Genomic DNA, 18,122 nt, shown 5'->3' with positions numbered 1-18,122 from the left:
ATATACTAGATTAAATTAAATTAGAATTAAAAATATTTAAATAAAATAAATAAATAATAAAAAAGCATTTTATTTAAATAAATAAATAAGAAATTCATATATTATATTAAAATAAACAAGCAGTGTAAAATGTAAAAATAAACAGAAATAAGATTAAACTAATAGAAACCAAACATGTTACACATTTGTTATATACATTTTTCACAGTATAGGTGTAAATGTGTGTGTATACTTATAATAATGTTGGACACACAGCTGAAGTCAGTCATTCTTTATTATCCGGTACATACAGTATGAAATATCAGATTTATAGAGTTAGACATGAGAAGTTCATTTTTCAAGTATTGAAGCACCGTCTGTTAAACTCGCCTGACCGACGGTTCCTCTTCACAGAGAGAGTGTTTGACCGCCCCACACACACACACACACACACACACACACACACCAGAATCCATGACCAAACATTTCATCACACAGACCATCGAGCCAGTCATAATCATAATGCATATTAATATTAAAGGAACACTGCATGTTTTTAGGCTCATTAAGTCCCTTTTGAATCCATTCAGCCGATCTCTTGTACTTTGCACTTTTAGCGTAGCTTAGCATACATCATTGAATCGGATTAGACCATTAGCATCTCGCTCAAAAATGATGACCAAATATTTTCTCATTCCTGCGTAATAATCACGGAGCTTTGCTGCTACCATCCGTGGGTCTTAGCACACGATGTTACTATAGAAGAGTCAAGTTTTAAAGAGGAAAATATCGAAAGTCTTTGGTCTTTGGCTAACGGTCTAATCCGTTTCAATGATGTATGCTAAGCTATGCTAACAGTGCTACCGCTGGCTGAATGGATTCAAAAATGGTAAAGCTCAACTGCGTAACTCTCATGGACTTGGAAAATGAGCCTATCTTCAACAACAAAAAGTGGAGTCAAGGACTAAATGAGCCTCTAAATCAGCACCAGTGGCACGAGAAACGCCGCCATCGTTCTTAATATTATGACAAAACTTCTTTAATTAACAGAAACTGGGAATATTGTTCAGTTTCCTTAAAAAAAAACAATGTAGTGTATTCATGAGTGATGCTTTAACATGTCTCCTCTGAATGTTGAGCGGGACACACACATACACACACACACTCTTTCATTAGAGCTGCAGAAACGTCTTCTGATTCAATACTGGCCTGACTGGGTGACCTGTGAACGCCCCTGCTATCAATCACACACTAGCCCCGCCCACTCCCTGTCAATCACTCAGACTCCGCCCACCCACCCCAGAGGAAGAGGCGGAGCCGGTCCTGTGGTCCCACGGGCTTCATCAGAGGAAGTTGTTTGAAATCTGGCGCTGGTGTTCAAACAGGTCCTCTACCTCAGCACTGTAAGCGTCACCTGAGAAATGGAAACAGAGATACTGTAAAAAACCAACAAACAATCAAAACCTCACTTTTCCTTTTAGAATTTGGAGGATCTTTAGGGAACATTCAGGACGTTCTGGGAATATTCAGGATCTTCGGGGAACATTCAGGATCTTCGGGGAACATTCAGGACATTCTGGGAACATTCAGGACATTCTGGGAATATTCAGGATCTTCGGGGAACATTCAGGATCTTCGGGGAACATTCAGGACATTCTGGGAACATTCAGGACATTCTGGGAATATTCAGGATCTTCGGGGGAACATTCAGGATCTTCGGGGAACATTCAGGACATTCTGGGAACATTCAAGATCTTTTCGGGGAACATTCAGGATCTTCAGGGAACATTCAGGACATTCTGGGAACATTCAAGATCTTCAGGGAACATTCAGGACATTCGGGGAACATTCAGGATCTTCGGGGGACATTCTGGGAACATTCAGGACATTCTGGGAACATTCAGGACGTTCTTGGAACATTCAGGACGTTCTTGGAACATTCAGGATCTTTGGGGGACATTCTGGGAACATTCAGGACGTTCTGGGAACATTCAGGACATTCTGGGAACATTCAAGATCTTCGGGGAACATTAAGGATCTTCGGGGAACATTCAGGACGTTCTGGGAACATTCAGGACGTTCTGGGAACATTCAGGACATTCTGGGAACATTCAGGATCTTCAGGGAACATTCAGCACATTCTGGGAACATTCAGGATCTTCGGGGAACATTCAGGACGTTCTGGGAACATTCAGGACATTCGGGGAACATTCAGGATCTTCGGGGGACATTCTGGGAACATTCAGGACATTCTGGGAACATTCAGGACGTTCTTGGAACATTCAGGACATTCTGGGAACATTCAGGACGTTCTGGGAACATTCAGGACATTCTGGGAACATTCAGGACGTTCTGGGAACATTCAGGACATTCTGGGAATATTCAAGATCTTTGGGAAACATTCAGGATCTTCGGGGAACATTTAGGACGTTCTGGGAACATTCAGGACATTCTGGGAATATTCAAGATCTTCGGGGAACATTCAGGACATTCTGGGAACATTCAGGACGTTCTGGGAACATTCAGGACGTTCTGGGAACATTCAGGACATTCTGGGAACATTCAGGACATTCTGGGAATATTCAAGATCTTTGGGAAACATTCAGGATCTTCGGGGAACATTTAGGACGTTCTGGGAACATTCAGGACATTCTGGGAATATTCAAGATCTTCGGGAAACATTCAGGATCTTCGGGGAACATTTAGGACGTTCTGGGAACATTCAGGACATTCTGGGAATATTCAAGATCTTCGGGAAACATTCAAGATCTTCGGGAAACATTCAGGATCTTCGGGGAACATTTAGGACGTTCTGGGAACATTCAGGACATTCTGGGAATATTCAAGATCTTCGGGAAACATTCAGGATCTTCGGGGAACATTTAGGACGTTCTGGGAACATTCAGGACATTCTGGGAATATTCAAGATCTTCGGGAAACATTCAGGATCTTCGGGGAACATTTAGGATCTTCGGGGAACATTTATGACATTCTGGGAACATTCAGGATATTCTGGGAACATTTAGGGGACCATATTTTTATTTGGAAATCTGATGTTCCAGAACATTCCCAGAACATCTCAAGACGATCATGATGTGGAGTTATTTAAAGGGTTGGGAGACATTATTTGGCGAATCTTCCTGTAACATTAAGGGCATTCTGGGAACATTCAGGACATTCTGGGAACGTTTTGGGGACCATATTTTATTTGGAAACTGATTTGTATGAACGTGTTGTCGACTGTACGAGAAAAACACAGAGGAAAAGCGTTTCCGGTTTTAGCACATCGCCGTTGTGTAAACAAACCCTTAGAAATGATCTGGAGATATGTCCCTAATATTCCCTTCCCCAAGATCTCCACAGTCTGTGAGTGTGCTGGCCTCTCACCCGTGTGGCAGCCGTACAGATACACACGGCCTCCGTCGTACCGGCACCGGCACCGCATCACGTTATTCTGGAAATCAGACTCAGCCATATCCAGAGACGGGTTAACCTCCACCTGCAGCACACACAGCGGGTCAGAACCAGAGACACACTGCAGCATCTCTAATGACACTTCATCTCACACACACACACACACACACACACACACACACACACACACACACACACACACACACACACACACACACACACACACACACACACACAGCCTCATAAACACACTGCAGCATCTCTAATGAGACTTCAGTCACACACACACACACACACGGCCTCATAAACACACTGCAGCATCTCTAATGACACTTCATCTCACAAACACACAAACACACGGCCTCATAAACACACTGCAGCATCTCTAATGAGACTTCATCTCACACACACACACACACACACATGGTCTCATAAACACACTGCAGCATCTCTAATGAGACTTCAGTCACACACACACACGGCCTCATAAACACACGCTGCAGCATTGAGGGGTTCACGCTGCTTTCTGCCTGATTGGTCGAGTTTCATCACGGTTTAATCCAGCTGTGCTGTGTGTGTGTGTGTGTGTGTGAGACTGATCTCAGACGGACACGAACGTGGCTGGAATGGAAACTCGGCTGATTCTGAAATGACTGCAATCATGCAGATCATCTTTAGGTGACCACGACTGAGCGTCCGAAAATAACAGGCCATGATCACGGCAAACACCCTGCAATTGAGTCAAACACACAGGAGGAGAGGAAGAGCTGCTGCAAACGGTACATCACACACACACACACACACACACTCTCTCTCTCTCTCTCTCTCTCTCTCACACACTCTCAGGAGAAAGCGTCCAGCTGATGGTCAGATGTGGGGCAAATCATCACTATAGTGTGACCTCTGACCTGGAAGATGTAGTCCCCTGGTGTGACGTCGGTGATGTCCACCCATTGGCAGTCGATGTCATGACGATACGTATCCCAGCATCCCACAGTGATGCCCTGATCGCCCATATTATAGCAGGCGTAGCGTTTGGTCAAGCCTGCAGAGGAGGAGAAGAAGAAGAAGAGATCATGAGGAGGAGGAGGAGAAGAAGAGATCATGAGGAGGAGAAGAAGAATAAGAGATCATGAGGAGGAGGAGAAGAAGAAGAGATCATGAGGAGGAGAAGAAGAAGAAGAAGAAGAAGAAGAAGAAGAAGAGATCATGAGGAGGAGGAGAAGAAGAAGAAGAGATCATGAGAAGGAGGAGAAGAAGAAGAGATCATGAGGAGGAGGAGGAGAAGAAGAAGAAGAGATCATGAGGACGAGAAGAAGAAGAAGAAGAAGAAGAAGAAGAAGAAGAAGAAGAGATCATGAGGAGAAGGAGAAGAAGAGATCATGAGGAGGAGGAGAAGAAGAAAAAGAGATCATGAGGAGGAGGAGAAGAAGAAGAGATCATGAGGAGGAGAAGAAGAAGAAGAGATCATGAGGAGGAGGAGGAGAAGAAGAAGAAAAAGAGATCATGAGGAGGAGAAGAAGAAGAAGAAGAAGAAGAGATCATGAGGAGGAGGAGGAGGAGGAGAAGAAGAAGAAGAGATCATGAGGAGGAGGAGGAGAAGAAGAAGAAGAAGAGATCATGAGGAGGAGAAGAAGAAGAAGAAGAAGAAGAGATCATGAGGAGGAGGAGGAGAAGAAGAAGAAGAAGAATAGATCATGAGGAGGAGGAGAAGAAGAAGAAGAGTTCATGAGGAGGAGAAGAAGAAGAAGAGATCATGAGGAGGAGGAGAAGAAGTAGAAGAAGAAGAAGAGATCATGAGGAGGAGGAGAAGAAGAAGAGATCATGAGGAGGAGAAGAATAAGAATAAGAAGAGATCATGAGGAGGAGGAGGAGGAGAAGAAGAAGAAGAGATCATGAGGAGAAGAAGAAGAAGAGATCCTGAGGAGGAGAAGAAGAAGAGATCATGAGGAGGAGGAGAAGAAGAGATCCTGAGGAGGAGAAGAAGAAGAAGAGATCCTGAGGAGGAGAAGAAGAAGAAGAGATCCTGAGGAGGAGAAGAAGAAGAAGAAGAAGAGATCACGAGGAGGAGGAGAAGAAGAAGAAGAAGAAGAAGAAGCAGAGATCATGAGGAGGAGGAGAAGAAGAGATCCTGAGGAGGAGTAGGAGGAGGAGGAGGAGAAGAAGAGATCCTGAGGAGGAGAAGAAGAAGAAGAGATCATGAGGAGGAGGACGAGGAGAAGAAGAAGAGATCATGAGGAGGAGAAGAAGAAGAGGTCATGAGGAGGAGGAGAAGAAGAAGAAGAAGAAGCAGAAGAGATCATGAGGAGGAGGAGAAGAAGAAGAAGAGATCATGAGGAGGAGGAGAAGAAGAAGAAGAAGAGATCATGAGGAGGAGGAGAAGAAGAGATCATGAGGAGGAGAAGAAGAAGAGATCATGAGGAGGAGAAGAAGAAGAAGAAGAGATCATGAGGAGGAGAAGAAGAAGAAGAAGAGATCATGAGGAGGAGGAGAAGAAGAGATCATGAGGAGGAGGAGAAGAAGAGATCATGAGGAGGAGAAGAAGAAGAAGAAGATCATGAGGAGGAGAAGAAGAAGAAGAGATCATGAGGAAGAGAAGAAGAAGAAGAAGATCATGAGGAGGAGAAGAAGAAGAAGAGATCATGAGGAGGAGAAGAAGAAGAGATCCTGAGGATGCTTTAGGACAGAGTGTGTGTGAGTTTACCTTCAGGGCAGTACGTGTCCTCCAAACAGAAACTGGCTTTGTGACCCTCAGCGACCTTTGTGCCATTCAGGGTCAAGAGGTCGTAGTGTGTGAAGACCTCAATACTGTGGTAATGTCTGCAAGAGATCAGAAACAGCCATCATGTGACACAGTCCTGGCCTCTCATTGGGTCTAAAACCATCACATGACAGAGAACTTAAACTGACCACACACACACACACACACACACACACACACACACACACACACACACACACAAACTCACATTCAATAATGATACCCCAAAAGCTCCTTGTCAGTATGAAGGATATAAACCAACCCCCATTCCTCTATGACATTTAGATCTGAAGATATCCACTATGGATTGGGTTGCTAGGGTGCTTGATAATGGTTGCTAGGGCATGGCTAGGAAGTGCTGAAGGTGATTTGTGATTGGCCGTTGATGCCCTGAGTCAAACAAACGCTCCCTCGTATTTCTATGACACTTCCATCCAAAGATATCCCTTTGATCTAGGGGCGTGGCTTGATAGCATCACGATGATCCTGAGATAGTGATTGGTTGCCTGAGTAGTTTGAGCCCGCCCCCTTGTGTCTGTGACTCTGTGAACAAGAGCTAAGGTCAATACAAAATCCCAATGTGATTTACCATAGTAGGAGAAACGCATGCGTGGGATGGGACGACCCTCCCCATAGTAAGGCAATGGGGCATTTTAGCACATTTTGGGCAGCTCTCGCGCCCCAGGGGTACAACTTACACCCCATTGAGATGTCCTGAGAGATCCTGACAGCCTCTTCAAATGTCGTTTAAGCGACGAGTTTCTACGAAATCCTCGCTTTGAGCTATGATTGGTCAAAGGTGACCCCGAATAGTCGAAGATTCGATGCATCGATATGCGGAGCCGGATGCGACCACCGATCTCACAGTCCAATCTTCGCAGGTGTTATAAAAACGAGGATCGTACCATTGGCAATAAGGGGGTGCTCGATATTTTAAAGCCGTGGCGCGGCGCTGAGCTTCAGTCAGGTGTGAGACCCCATGTAAGCTCAATTGGCTTAAGAACGTGCATCTAAACGCATCTCTAGGCTGGTATTTTTTTAGGTTTATTTATCAAAATGTTCTTTTATATATTTGTGTGATGTTCTGTATTTCGATCGCAGCTTTAAAATGTTATGAGGAAACGTTTTACGAATGTTTCTCCACCACATTACCTTCTATTTAAACCTAAATAAGAAAGCCATTGTCAGATCGTCTGTCAGTTTTGGTCGCTTTATTAAAAGTTGTTGCTGTGTGCAGTGTGTAAAGGGAATAAACATAGTTTTACCCTCCTGCTGACTAGTGTCGTGCCCCTCCCAACCCATTCACACACACACTCTCGCTCTCTCACACACACATACACACACCTGTGGCACTGGTGCCAGGTCCAGGACTCGCGCGTGGCCCGCGGTCTGAAGTCTGCGCGGCCGGTGTTCATGATGCGCGAGGAGAAGCGGAGCAGCCGCCGGTGTCCGTACGGCCAGTTCATGCGCGCGGCGGAGGACGACAGACAGTTCTCCTCATGAGCGCAGGTGAGCAGGTGCAGCGGACGGTCCTCCAGGTACGCCGACTCCTGTACGAGCTGAGCATCCACCACCAGATCCGGAGCCACTGACACACACACACACACACAGAAACACATGCACAAGCTCCGCTATATAACACACTCATCTTACATATAATATTATTGCATACAAGCATGGCATGGGCGTCAGAAGCAAATAAAACGTGGGTGGGTCCTCTCTCTCAGATTCTTTTTTTTTTACTGGAGTAACATTAAAGGGTTAATTCACCCAAAAATGAAATGTCTGTCATTAACTCCTCCCCCTAATGTCGTTCCACACCCGTAAGACCTCCGTTCATCTTCACACACAGTTTAAGATATTTTAGATTTAGTCCGAGAGCGTATGCAAGTGTATGCACACTATACTGTCCATGTCCAGAAAGGGAATAAAAACATCATCACAGTAGTCCATATGAGACATCAGTGGGTTAATTAGAGTCTCTTGAAGTTTTGGATCTACACTCTCCTAATGGATTATTAGGAACACCTGTTCAATTTCTCATTAATGCAATTATCTAATCAGCCAATCACATCGCAGTTCTTCAGAGCATTTAGGGGGGTGGTCCTGGTCAAGACAATCTCCTGAACTCCAAACTGAATGTCAGAATGGGAAAGAAAGGGGATTTAAGCCGTTTTGAGCGTGGCATGGTTGTTGGTGCCAGACGGGCCGGTCTGAGTATTTCACAATCTGCTCAGTTACTGGGATTTACACACACAACCATTTCTAGGGTTTTGAAAGAATTGTGTGAAAAGGGAAGAGCATCCAGTCTGCAGCAGTCCTGTGGGAGAAAATGCCTTGTTGATGCTCGAGGTCAGAGGAGAATGGGCCGACTGATTCAAGCTGATAGAAGAGCAACTTTGACTGAAATAACCACTCGTTACAACCGAGGTATGCAGCAAAGCATTTGTGAAGCCACAACACACACAACCTTGAGGCGGATGGGCTACACCAGCAGAAGACCCCACCGGGGACCACTCATCTCCACTACACATAGGAAAAAGAGGCGACAATCTGCACGAGCTCACCAAAATTGGCCAGTTGAAGACTGGAGAAATGTTGCCTGGTCTGATGAGTCTCGATTTCTGTTGAGACGTTCAGATGGTAGAGTCAGAATTTGGCGTAAACAGAATGAGAACATGGATCCATCATGCCTTGTTCCCACTGTGCAGGCTGGTGGTGGTGGTGTAATGGTGTGGGGGATGTTTTCTTGGCACACTTTAGGCCCCTTAGTGCCAATTGGGCATCGTTTAAATGCCACGGCCTACCTGAGCATTGTTTCTGACCATGTCCATCCCTTTATGACCACCATGTGCCCATCCTCTGATGGCTACTTCCAGCAGGATAATGCACCATGTCACAAAGCTCCAATCATTTCAGATTGGTTTCTTGAACATGACGATGAGTTGACTGAACTAAAATGGCCGCCACAGTCCCCAGATCTCAACCCAATAGAGCATCTTTGGGATGTGGTGGAACGGGAGCTTCGTGCCCTGGATGTGCATCCCACAAATCTCCATCAACTGCAAGATGCTCTCCTATCAATATGGGCCGACATTTCTAAAGAATGCTTTCAGCAGCTTGTTGATCAATGCCACGGAGAATTAAGGCAGTTCTGAAGGAGAAAGGGTCAAACACAGCATTAGTGTGTGCTCCTAATAATCCTTTAGGGGAGTGTGTGTGCTCCTAATAATCCTTTAGGGGAGTGTGTGTGTTCCTAATAATCCTTTAGGGGAGTGTGTGTGTTCCTAATAATCCTTTAGGGGAGTGTGTGTGTTCCTAATAATCCTTTAGGGGAGTGTGTGTGCTCCTAATAATCCTTTAGGGGAGTGTGTGTGTTCCTAATAATCCTTTAGGGGAGTGTGTGTGCTCCTAATAATCCTTTAGGGGAGTGTGTGTGTTCCTAATAATCCTTTAGGGGAGTGTGTGTGTTCCTAATAATCCTTTAGGGGAGTGTGTTTTCAATGAAAATTGAGAATATATCAGAAAAGTGGAAATAAAGCGTCTAACATGTGATTAATAATAAGTGTTTATCAGTTAGGGGTAAGCAGACATGTGTTGAAGTAGAGACGATAAAAGTGAGTGGGTCCAATATCATTGCTCGTAAAAAAAGTGGGTGGGTCATCACACCCACACACACACACACACACAATGGTTCCGACGCCCATGCATTACAAGCCATCCGCCGTACCTTCCGCACAGGTGACCCCGGCCGCTTTGGCTCCGCCCCCCCGCGGGCAGTACACCTGAGCGTTCCTGCGGCACTGCTGGATGGAGATCTCGGTGCCGATGCAGTGAGTCCCGCTCAGAACCACGACCTCTGACCCGGAGCTACTGGGCCAGTACCACGTCTCCTGCAGACACACACACACACACACGTTTGTTTTTGTGAAATGTGGGGACATTCCATAGGCGTAATGGTTTTTATACTGTACAAACCGTATTTTCTCTCCCCCTACACTGCCCCTAAACCTACCCATCACACACACACACACACACACACACACACACACACACACACACACACTGCCCCTAAACCTACCCATCACACACACACACACACACACACACTGCCCCTAAACCTACCCATCACACACACACACACACACACACACACACACACACACACACACACACACACACACACACTGCCCCTAAACCTACCCATCACACACACACACACACACACACACTGCCCCTAAACCTACCCATCACACACACACACACACACACACACACACACACACACTGCCCCTAAACCTACCCATCACACACACACACACACACACACACACACTGCCCCTAAACCTACCCATCACACACACACACACACACACACACACACACACACACACACACACACACTGCCCCTAAACCTACCCATCACACACACACACACACACACACAGCCCCTAAACCTACCCATCTCTCACACACACACACTCACACACACTGCCCCTTAACCTATCTCTCACACACACACACTCACACACACTGCCCCTTAACCTATCTATCACACACACACACACTGCCCCTAAACCTACCCGTCTCACACACACACACACTCACACACTGCCCCTAAACCTACCCATCTCTCACACACACACACACACTGCCCCTTAACCTATCTATCACACACACACACACACACACACACACACACACACACACACACGCGCGTGAGACCGCTATTACAGCTCATTCATGCACATTAGCAAATATTTTCCACTTTCCTCTCCACGTCTATTTACCGAGAGCCGCTTTTAAACAGGCTTTTACAGGCGTGCGATCCACATCCAGCGGCTCTATTCTGGGTTTGTTTTCCTCTGGTTTCCAGCTCTTTCCCGGAGTGTGTGCAGGGCTGTAATTACCTCTGCATGGGAAACAACAGCGGGAAAACAAAAGCTCCGCGGATGTAAACACGGAGTGAATAAAGCCCATTCAGAGAGCTTCAGGCTCCTCTACGCACGGCCAGGCTCGTTTAATGCGCGTTTATTAATACTCTAATGCGTTAGTTCAGCCAGAAATGTAAATAGTGTGATTAATTCCTCCTGTGGTTGGCCAGCCGTCAGACCTCCGCTCATCTTCACACACAGATGAAGATATTAGTGTTGAAATCCGATGGCTCAGAAAGGCCTTCATTGACACCAATGTCATTTCCTCTCTCAAGACCCATAAAGGCACTAAAGACGTCGTTACAAAGCCCATCTCACTACAGCGGCTCTACAATCATTGATGAAGAGGCCAGAATAGAGTTAGTGCGCAAAAACACTAAATAACGACTTATATAGTGATGGCCGATTTCAGAACAAAGCTTCGAACCGTTATGAGTCAGTGAATCGATTCATGATTCGGACCGTTATGAGTCAGTGAATCGATTCATGATTCGAACCGTTATGAGTCAGTGAATTGATTCATGATTCGACCCGTTATGAGTCAGTGAATCGATTCATGATTCGAACCGTTGTGAGTCAGTGAATCGAATCATGATTCGAACCATTATGAGTCAGTGAATCGATTCATGATTCGAACCGTTATGAGTCAGTGAATCGATTCATGATTCAAACCGTTATGAGTCAGTGAATCGATTCTGAAGATGAACGGAGGTCTGACGGCTGTCCAGCCACAGGAGGAATTAATGACAGGATTATTTTACGCTCTAGTAACGCAGGAATGAATGTTCCTGTCGGTCAACACCACGAACCCTGAAATATGATCTGTGTGGAAGAGCCTCATTCATTCATTATGACATAAAAGTCAAATCTCTGACATAAAAATCATAATTTCGTCATACAAAGTCATGAGATTAAAATGATGAGATGAAAAGTTGAATTATCCTTAAATCTATTTAGTCGTGATTATAACTCATTTTCAACTTAGAATGATTATTACGACTGACAGTGTTTTAGCTCATTATTTTAACTTAGTGTGATCATTTTACTTTACTAATACATTATTAGTATGTCAAAATTTTAATTTAGTAAGTCAATTCTTACTTAGTATGACAACTTTTACTAAGTATGAAAACATTTCATTCAGTATATCATAATTTTTAGTTAGTATGTTAATTGTTACTGTCATAATTAACGTAGTGTGTCAATTTTTACTTAGTATGACACTTTTTTATGTAGTAATAATTTTGCCATAATTTTTGGTATATTGGTATAAGTCATAATATTTTGGATGGGTAGGTTTAGGGGCAGTGTGTGTGTGTGTGTGTGTGTGTGTGTGTGTGTGTGTGTGTGTGTGTGTGTGTGTGTGTGTGTGTGTGTGTGTGTGTGTGTGTGTGTGTGTGTGTGTGTGCATTTGTGAGGATTTTGTGTGTGTGTGTGTGTGTGCGTGTGCGTGCGTGCGTGCGTGCGTGCGTGCGTGTGTGTGTGTGTGTGTGTGTGTGTGTGTGTGTGTGTGTGTGTGTGTGTGTGTGTGTGTGTGTGTGCGTGCGTGCATGCGTGTGTATGTGTGTGTGTGTGTGTGTGCGTGTGTGTGTGTGTGTGTGTGTGTGTGCGTGCGTGCGTGCGTGTGTATGTGTGTGTGTGTGTGTGCCGCACCTGATGGGCTCTGGATGCGAAGCCGAAGCCCAGCTGTCTGCACACCACCATGGCCTCGTTTATCCCCCAGTTCTCACTGCAGACGGAGCCCCAGCGCTGCTGCCCATCCAGCTCCATCAGCACCTCCACCCGGCCCTCTGCTGGCTCCCGGCCGCCCGCCAGACGCACCTGCACCACACACACACACACACACACACGCACACTGCTTCAACACCTCATTCGCTGTGGCGCTGCTATAGTAATAGAGCTGGATAAAGGTGTGTGTCGGACCGTGGCGGCCAGGCCGGTGTTGGGGACGTTGCAGCGCACGGACGCGTCCTGAGTGTGTTTGCAGGAGCGCAGAGGAACCTCCTGGAAGCGGCACTGCATGATGGAGCTCTCACGGCCAGAACACTGCACCGCGTTCATGTGGATCAGACCCGTCCCTGCACACAGACACACACACACACACAGATTCATGTTTTACTGACGGACGCCACACACTGAAAACAAAAGATTTTTACTGCTTGTTCAAATTACCTGATTAAAATGAGCAAAAGCCACACAATTATTGTCTTGTTTTGGGGAAAATAACTCAAAATGAAGAGAGTTTTTGCTTAAAATAAGATAAATAATCTGCCAATGGGGTGAGAAAAATAATCTTGTTTTCTGTTTGAATTAAGATTATTTTTCTCACCCCATTGGCAGATTATTTATCTTATTTTAAGCAAAAACTCTCTTCATTTTGAGTTATTTTCCCCAAAACAAGACAATTACTTTTGCTTGTCTAGTAAATGTTTCTTATTGTAAGAATTGTTAGATGTTTGGACTAGAAACAAGACAGAAATACTGAGGAAGAAGAGCGTTTTTTGCGGTGTAAAAGTGTTTTTATGTATTTTTGAGAAAAATGAGAAAGGGGGAGACTTGATTGAGTTTAATATTCAGTTATGTTGGATATTTATTAGAACAATTGAAATCATTGTGGAGAAGAGTGGAGATTTTCTGTGGACTAAAGCAGCTGATGTCATCATGGCCTTGCTGGAGACGCTTTAACACTAGAAGATGCTAATGTGTGCTACTGAGCTGAAGGTTGGTCAGCATTAAAGTAAATGACACTGAAGAGGATGAATGTATGAAACCAAATGTCTGAATCGTGACAGAGAGGCATCATATTCACTTCATCGAGTCTTAAAATGAGTTCATTCCATGATGTTGAAGATTCATGAATAAATGATGTTTGTTTAGTGCAGTTCATTCATGTGGGACCGATGTCCACAATTAAATAAAGTAAATCCAGCACTTCTGCCAGTGCCGCGCGGCGGGTTTACCTGCTGGGAATAGCTGAGCACGTTGTGTTTGGCAGAAGACATGCTCCTGGCCGGATCGCAACACAAACGGCCGCGGACACGTGTGTGTGATGCAGTAAAAGACACACACGGGCCAGATGCAAGAGGAAAAAGCCGGACAGAGAGACGTGTGTGTGTGTGTGTGTGTGTGTGTGTGTGTGTGTGTGTGTGTGTGTGTGTGTGTGAGATATGAGGACTCCATGGGTATGACACAGGTATTACAGGAGAGGGTGAAATATGAGGACATTACCCATGGCCCCACTTTACAAAAGGCTTATAAATCACACAGGAGGAGTTTTTATGAGAAAGTACAAATGCAGAATGTGTGTGTGTGTGTGTGTGTGAGAGTGTGTGTGTGTGTGTGTGTGTGTGAGTGTGTGTGTGTGTGTGTGTGTGTGTGTGTGTGTGTGTGTGTGTGTGTGTGTGTGTGTGTGTGTGTGTGTGTGTGTGTGTGTGTGTGTGTGTGTGTGTGTGTGTGTGTGTGTGTGTGTGTGTGTGTGTGTGTGAGATCATTTTAAAAACCAAGCAATTTTATAAACATAAGCTGTTCCCAGGGCAGGACAAACACATTCACAGAGCCGTTTGTGTTTTCTGTTTAGACTGGCTGAGAAAATCCTCAATCAACCCTGAAGGCCTCCAGCTCCACACGAGGAAACACACACACACACACACACACACACACTGCAGACAACGCTCTTTTTACTCAGTATTTTTGTCTTGTTTCTAGTCTAAATTTCTAAAAATCTTAAAACAAGAAGTATTTACTAGATAAGCAAAAGTAATTGTCTTGTTTTGGGGAAAATAACTCAAAATGAAGAGAGTTTTTGCTTAAAATAAGATAAATAATCTTAATTCAAACAGAAAACAAGATTATTTTTCTCACCCCATTGGCAGATTATTTATCTTATTTTAAGCAAAAACTTAAAAAAACAAATTACTTGTAAAGTAAATGTTTCTTAATGTAAGAATTGTTAGATGTCTGGACGAGAAACAAGACAGAAATGCTGTGTGAGAAGAGTGTGTTTTGCAGTGCTCTTGTGTCTGATTGGTTGAAGGACTATCCAATTGCATACGGAGTCATTTGAATAATACTCGTTGATCTTAAACTGAGCTTGGTCTGGTGAGACAATATTTAGACTAGAAACAAGACATAAGACTGAGAAAGAAGAGGTTTTTTCGCTGTGTACGAGCTGAAGTTACTTTATTTTACTTATTTTATTTTTTCCTTTGTTTTACCAGGGTAGTCACATTTAAAATACAATTAAGAAGTGTGAATATGCAGGCTGTAAACAACAACAACTCTAGACACACACACACCCTGTGATGTAAAGTGTGTGCCAGATACGACTTAAAGCCAGAGATGGAGATGAACATGTTCAGTTCTTTCTGCCGTGCGCTCCGGGTTGGCGGAGCTTTGTACCGGTACGCTCTTTCACCAAATTCAGAATGAGCACATTAAAGAGTTTGCTATCGTTGGGCCTGAGGTTATATCTACTGTTGAATGCCAATGAAAATACTGAACATATGATGGTAATGATCCAGTAAGTGCTTTATAAATGAACAGTGGTAACCAGATAAGCAGTGATGTGTATTATAGTCTGCTTTTGTGATGAAGCGTAGTGCTGTAGACCGAATCCAGAGAACACAATACACACTGTGAGGTGTGCATGTAGATAATGCCGCCAGGATCCACAACAGATAGAAATGTGGCTGCTACTCTAGCTTTCAAATTACAACAAGCCTTATTTCTAAAAAAAAGAAACCTTGCTTTACTCTAAGTTTCTTTACCACATGAGGATTAAAAGAAATGTTTTCATCCAATAAAAAACCTGGATATGTGTAGCATGACACCTTCTCTATTTCCTGTCCCTGTGCGGTTACAATTGGAGTTAGAGATGTTATTTTGAACATATAGGGCCCTATTTTAACGATCTGAAACGCAAGTGTCAAAGCGCGGAGCGCAAGTAACTTTGTGGGCGGGTCTCGGCGCTGTTGCTATTTTCCCGGCGGGATAAATGGCTCTTGATCTAAAATGGGTTGGTCTGAAGTAGCTTCATTATTCATAGGTGTGGTTTGGGCGTGACGTGAATAAACCAATCAGAGCGTTTATTATAGATCGCTATTATTATGGCGTATTTACCAGGCACACGCCAGGAGCGGTTCACAGCCGACGAGACTGATGTTCTTGAAGAGCAGTGAAAGACAGAGGAGTTGTGTTGTGTGGGGATGGAGAAACATGTAAGCTAGATTTATGTCTATTTTTTCACATCTTCGTGGCACACCACAATGATTTCCGTCATCTTATGTGTTAATATTTTTTTTTAGTGTAAAAATTTATGATTTGCAGAAATAACTGTTGCATCTGTGTAGATTACATGAGCAAAGTGTCTGCGCGTTGTGCACGCTATACATTATGGTCAAGCATGCGCCCTTAAAATAGCAGAATGAACAACGCGCCGCTGACTTTAGACTGGGGTTTTTCTGGTCAGTGGCGCAGCTGTTTAATGGAACAGCAGAATAGCTCCAGGGATTGTTTGCGCCGGAACACGCCTCCTCTTTTTGCGCTGAACCGCCCAGGGAGCGCAAGTTCATTCACTAGTTTAGCGACGCGCTTCTGTGGAGGGAAAAGCGCGCTTTGCGCGGGTGCAAGATAGGGCCCGGAGTGTGTGAGCAACATGCAAGATGGTCTTGCAAGATGGCGCCGCCGTGTTCGGTCGCCGTTCAGGTCGCTCCTATGAGACTTTGCTTTTATTTATTATTCTACACTCTTTTGTTCTCGATTTTTACTAATCTATCATCAGCCTTGGTCTGCTATGATAGCAAAACACTTTTGGATATAGGTTATCGCTACACTGACCTGGTTCAAGACGCTTTCATCAATCCTCTGTGGCCACCTGAGATTCTTCGGAACGCCGAGTTGAACAAAGGCCACCCGACTCGTAGGCGAAGATTCAAAAAACACCGCGGGAAACGCGCTGGGATCCGCAACAGACTGAGGAAGAGAGCATTCAGTCCCCCTCTCCCAAGCATTCTGCTAGCAAATGTCCAATCCTTGGAGAATAAGATGGACGATCTTAGAGCCAGGATAAGTTTCCAACGGGACATGAGAGACTGCAACATCTATTGTTTGTCCGAAACATGGCTCACGCCCGCGGTCCCGGACACAGCTGTGACGCCGTCTGAGAACTTCTCTGTTTTCCGGATGGACAGAACAGCCGAAGCCGGTAAAACCAAAGGCGGCGGAGTGTGTTTCATGATAAACAAGAAATGGTGCGATCCCAGAAACATCTCCATCCTTTCGCGATCCTGCTCGCCTCACCTGGAACATTTATCAATAATTTGCCGCCCATTCTATCTGCCTAGGGAGTTTTCTTCATTCGTCGCCACTGTGGTTTATATTCCACCACAGGCAGACACGGGACTGGCTTTATCTAGCCTCCATGATGCCATCAGCGGCTCCACAAACAGCCACCCCGATGCGGCTTTCGTCGTCGCGGGTGATTTTAACAAAGCCAACCTTAAGAAAGTATTGCCTAACTTTCACCAACATGTCTCCTGTCCCACACGAGGAGCAAACACACTGGATCACTGCTATTCTCTGTATAAGAATGCCTACAAGGCTCGTTCACTACCAGCCTTTGGTAAATCGGACCATGCCGCCATTTTCCTTACACCTGAGTACAAACAAAGGCTCGTTCAGGAACCCCCGGTGAGGCGGGAAGTTAAACGCTGGTCGCCTCATTCAGAGATCACGCTACAGGCAGCTCTTGACGACGTTGACTGGGACATGTTCCGGGCGAGTTCATCGGACGTCAGCGAGTTCACTGATGTGGCGCTCTGCTTCATCAACACACTGACAGAGCAAGCCACACAAACAATAACTATAACGTCCTTCTCTAATCAGAAACCGTGGGTGGACAGTTCAATCCGCGCTGCAGTGAATGCCCGCACTGCTGCATTCAACGCCGGTCTACTTACAGGGAATATGAGGGATTATAAATCATCCTGTTATGCTCTCCGACGCGCCGTTAAAGCCGCAAAGCTCCGTTATAGGGA

At 44.9% G+C, this 18,122-nt stretch overlaps 1 protein-coding gene across 2 annotated transcripts in view; it reads right to left on the bottom strand.

The window, feature by feature from the left end:
- Nucleotides 1-256: 256 nt before the first annotated feature.
- The window catches only part of LOC137057905 (lysyl oxidase homolog 4), a 37,378-nt gene continuing 19,512 nt past the window's right edge, over nucleotides 257-18,122 (bottom strand). For both annotated transcript variants that reach the window (XM_067431010.1, XM_067431009.1), the window contains exons 8-15: nucleotides 13,012-13,166; nucleotides 12,742-12,909; nucleotides 9,885-10,047; nucleotides 7,499-7,742; nucleotides 6,098-6,213; nucleotides 4,302-4,438; nucleotides 3,367-3,478; nucleotides 257-1,393 (exon numbers count right to left, since the gene is read on the bottom strand). In XM_067431010.1, the coding sequence (XP_067287111.1) occupies nucleotides 1,323-1,393; nucleotides 3,367-3,478; nucleotides 4,302-4,438; nucleotides 6,098-6,213; nucleotides 7,499-7,742; nucleotides 9,885-10,047; nucleotides 12,742-12,909; nucleotides 13,012-13,166 (1,166 nt within the window). In that variant the 3' untranslated portion in view covers nucleotides 257-1,322. The remainder of the gene's footprint in view (nucleotides 1,394-3,366; nucleotides 3,479-4,301; nucleotides 4,439-6,097; nucleotides 6,214-7,498; nucleotides 7,743-9,884; nucleotides 10,048-12,741; nucleotides 12,910-13,011; nucleotides 13,167-18,122) is intronic.

This window comes from Pseudorasbora parva, chromosome 22, assembly GCF_024679245.1.
Source record: "Pseudorasbora parva isolate DD20220531a chromosome 22, ASM2467924v1, whole genome shotgun sequence".
Lineage (NCBI taxonomy): Eukaryota > Metazoa > Chordata > Actinopteri > Cypriniformes > Gobionidae > Pseudorasbora > Pseudorasbora parva.
The sequence above is the reverse complement of the archived record's forward strand: the minus strand, read 5'-3'. Positions and strand labels throughout refer to the sequence as shown.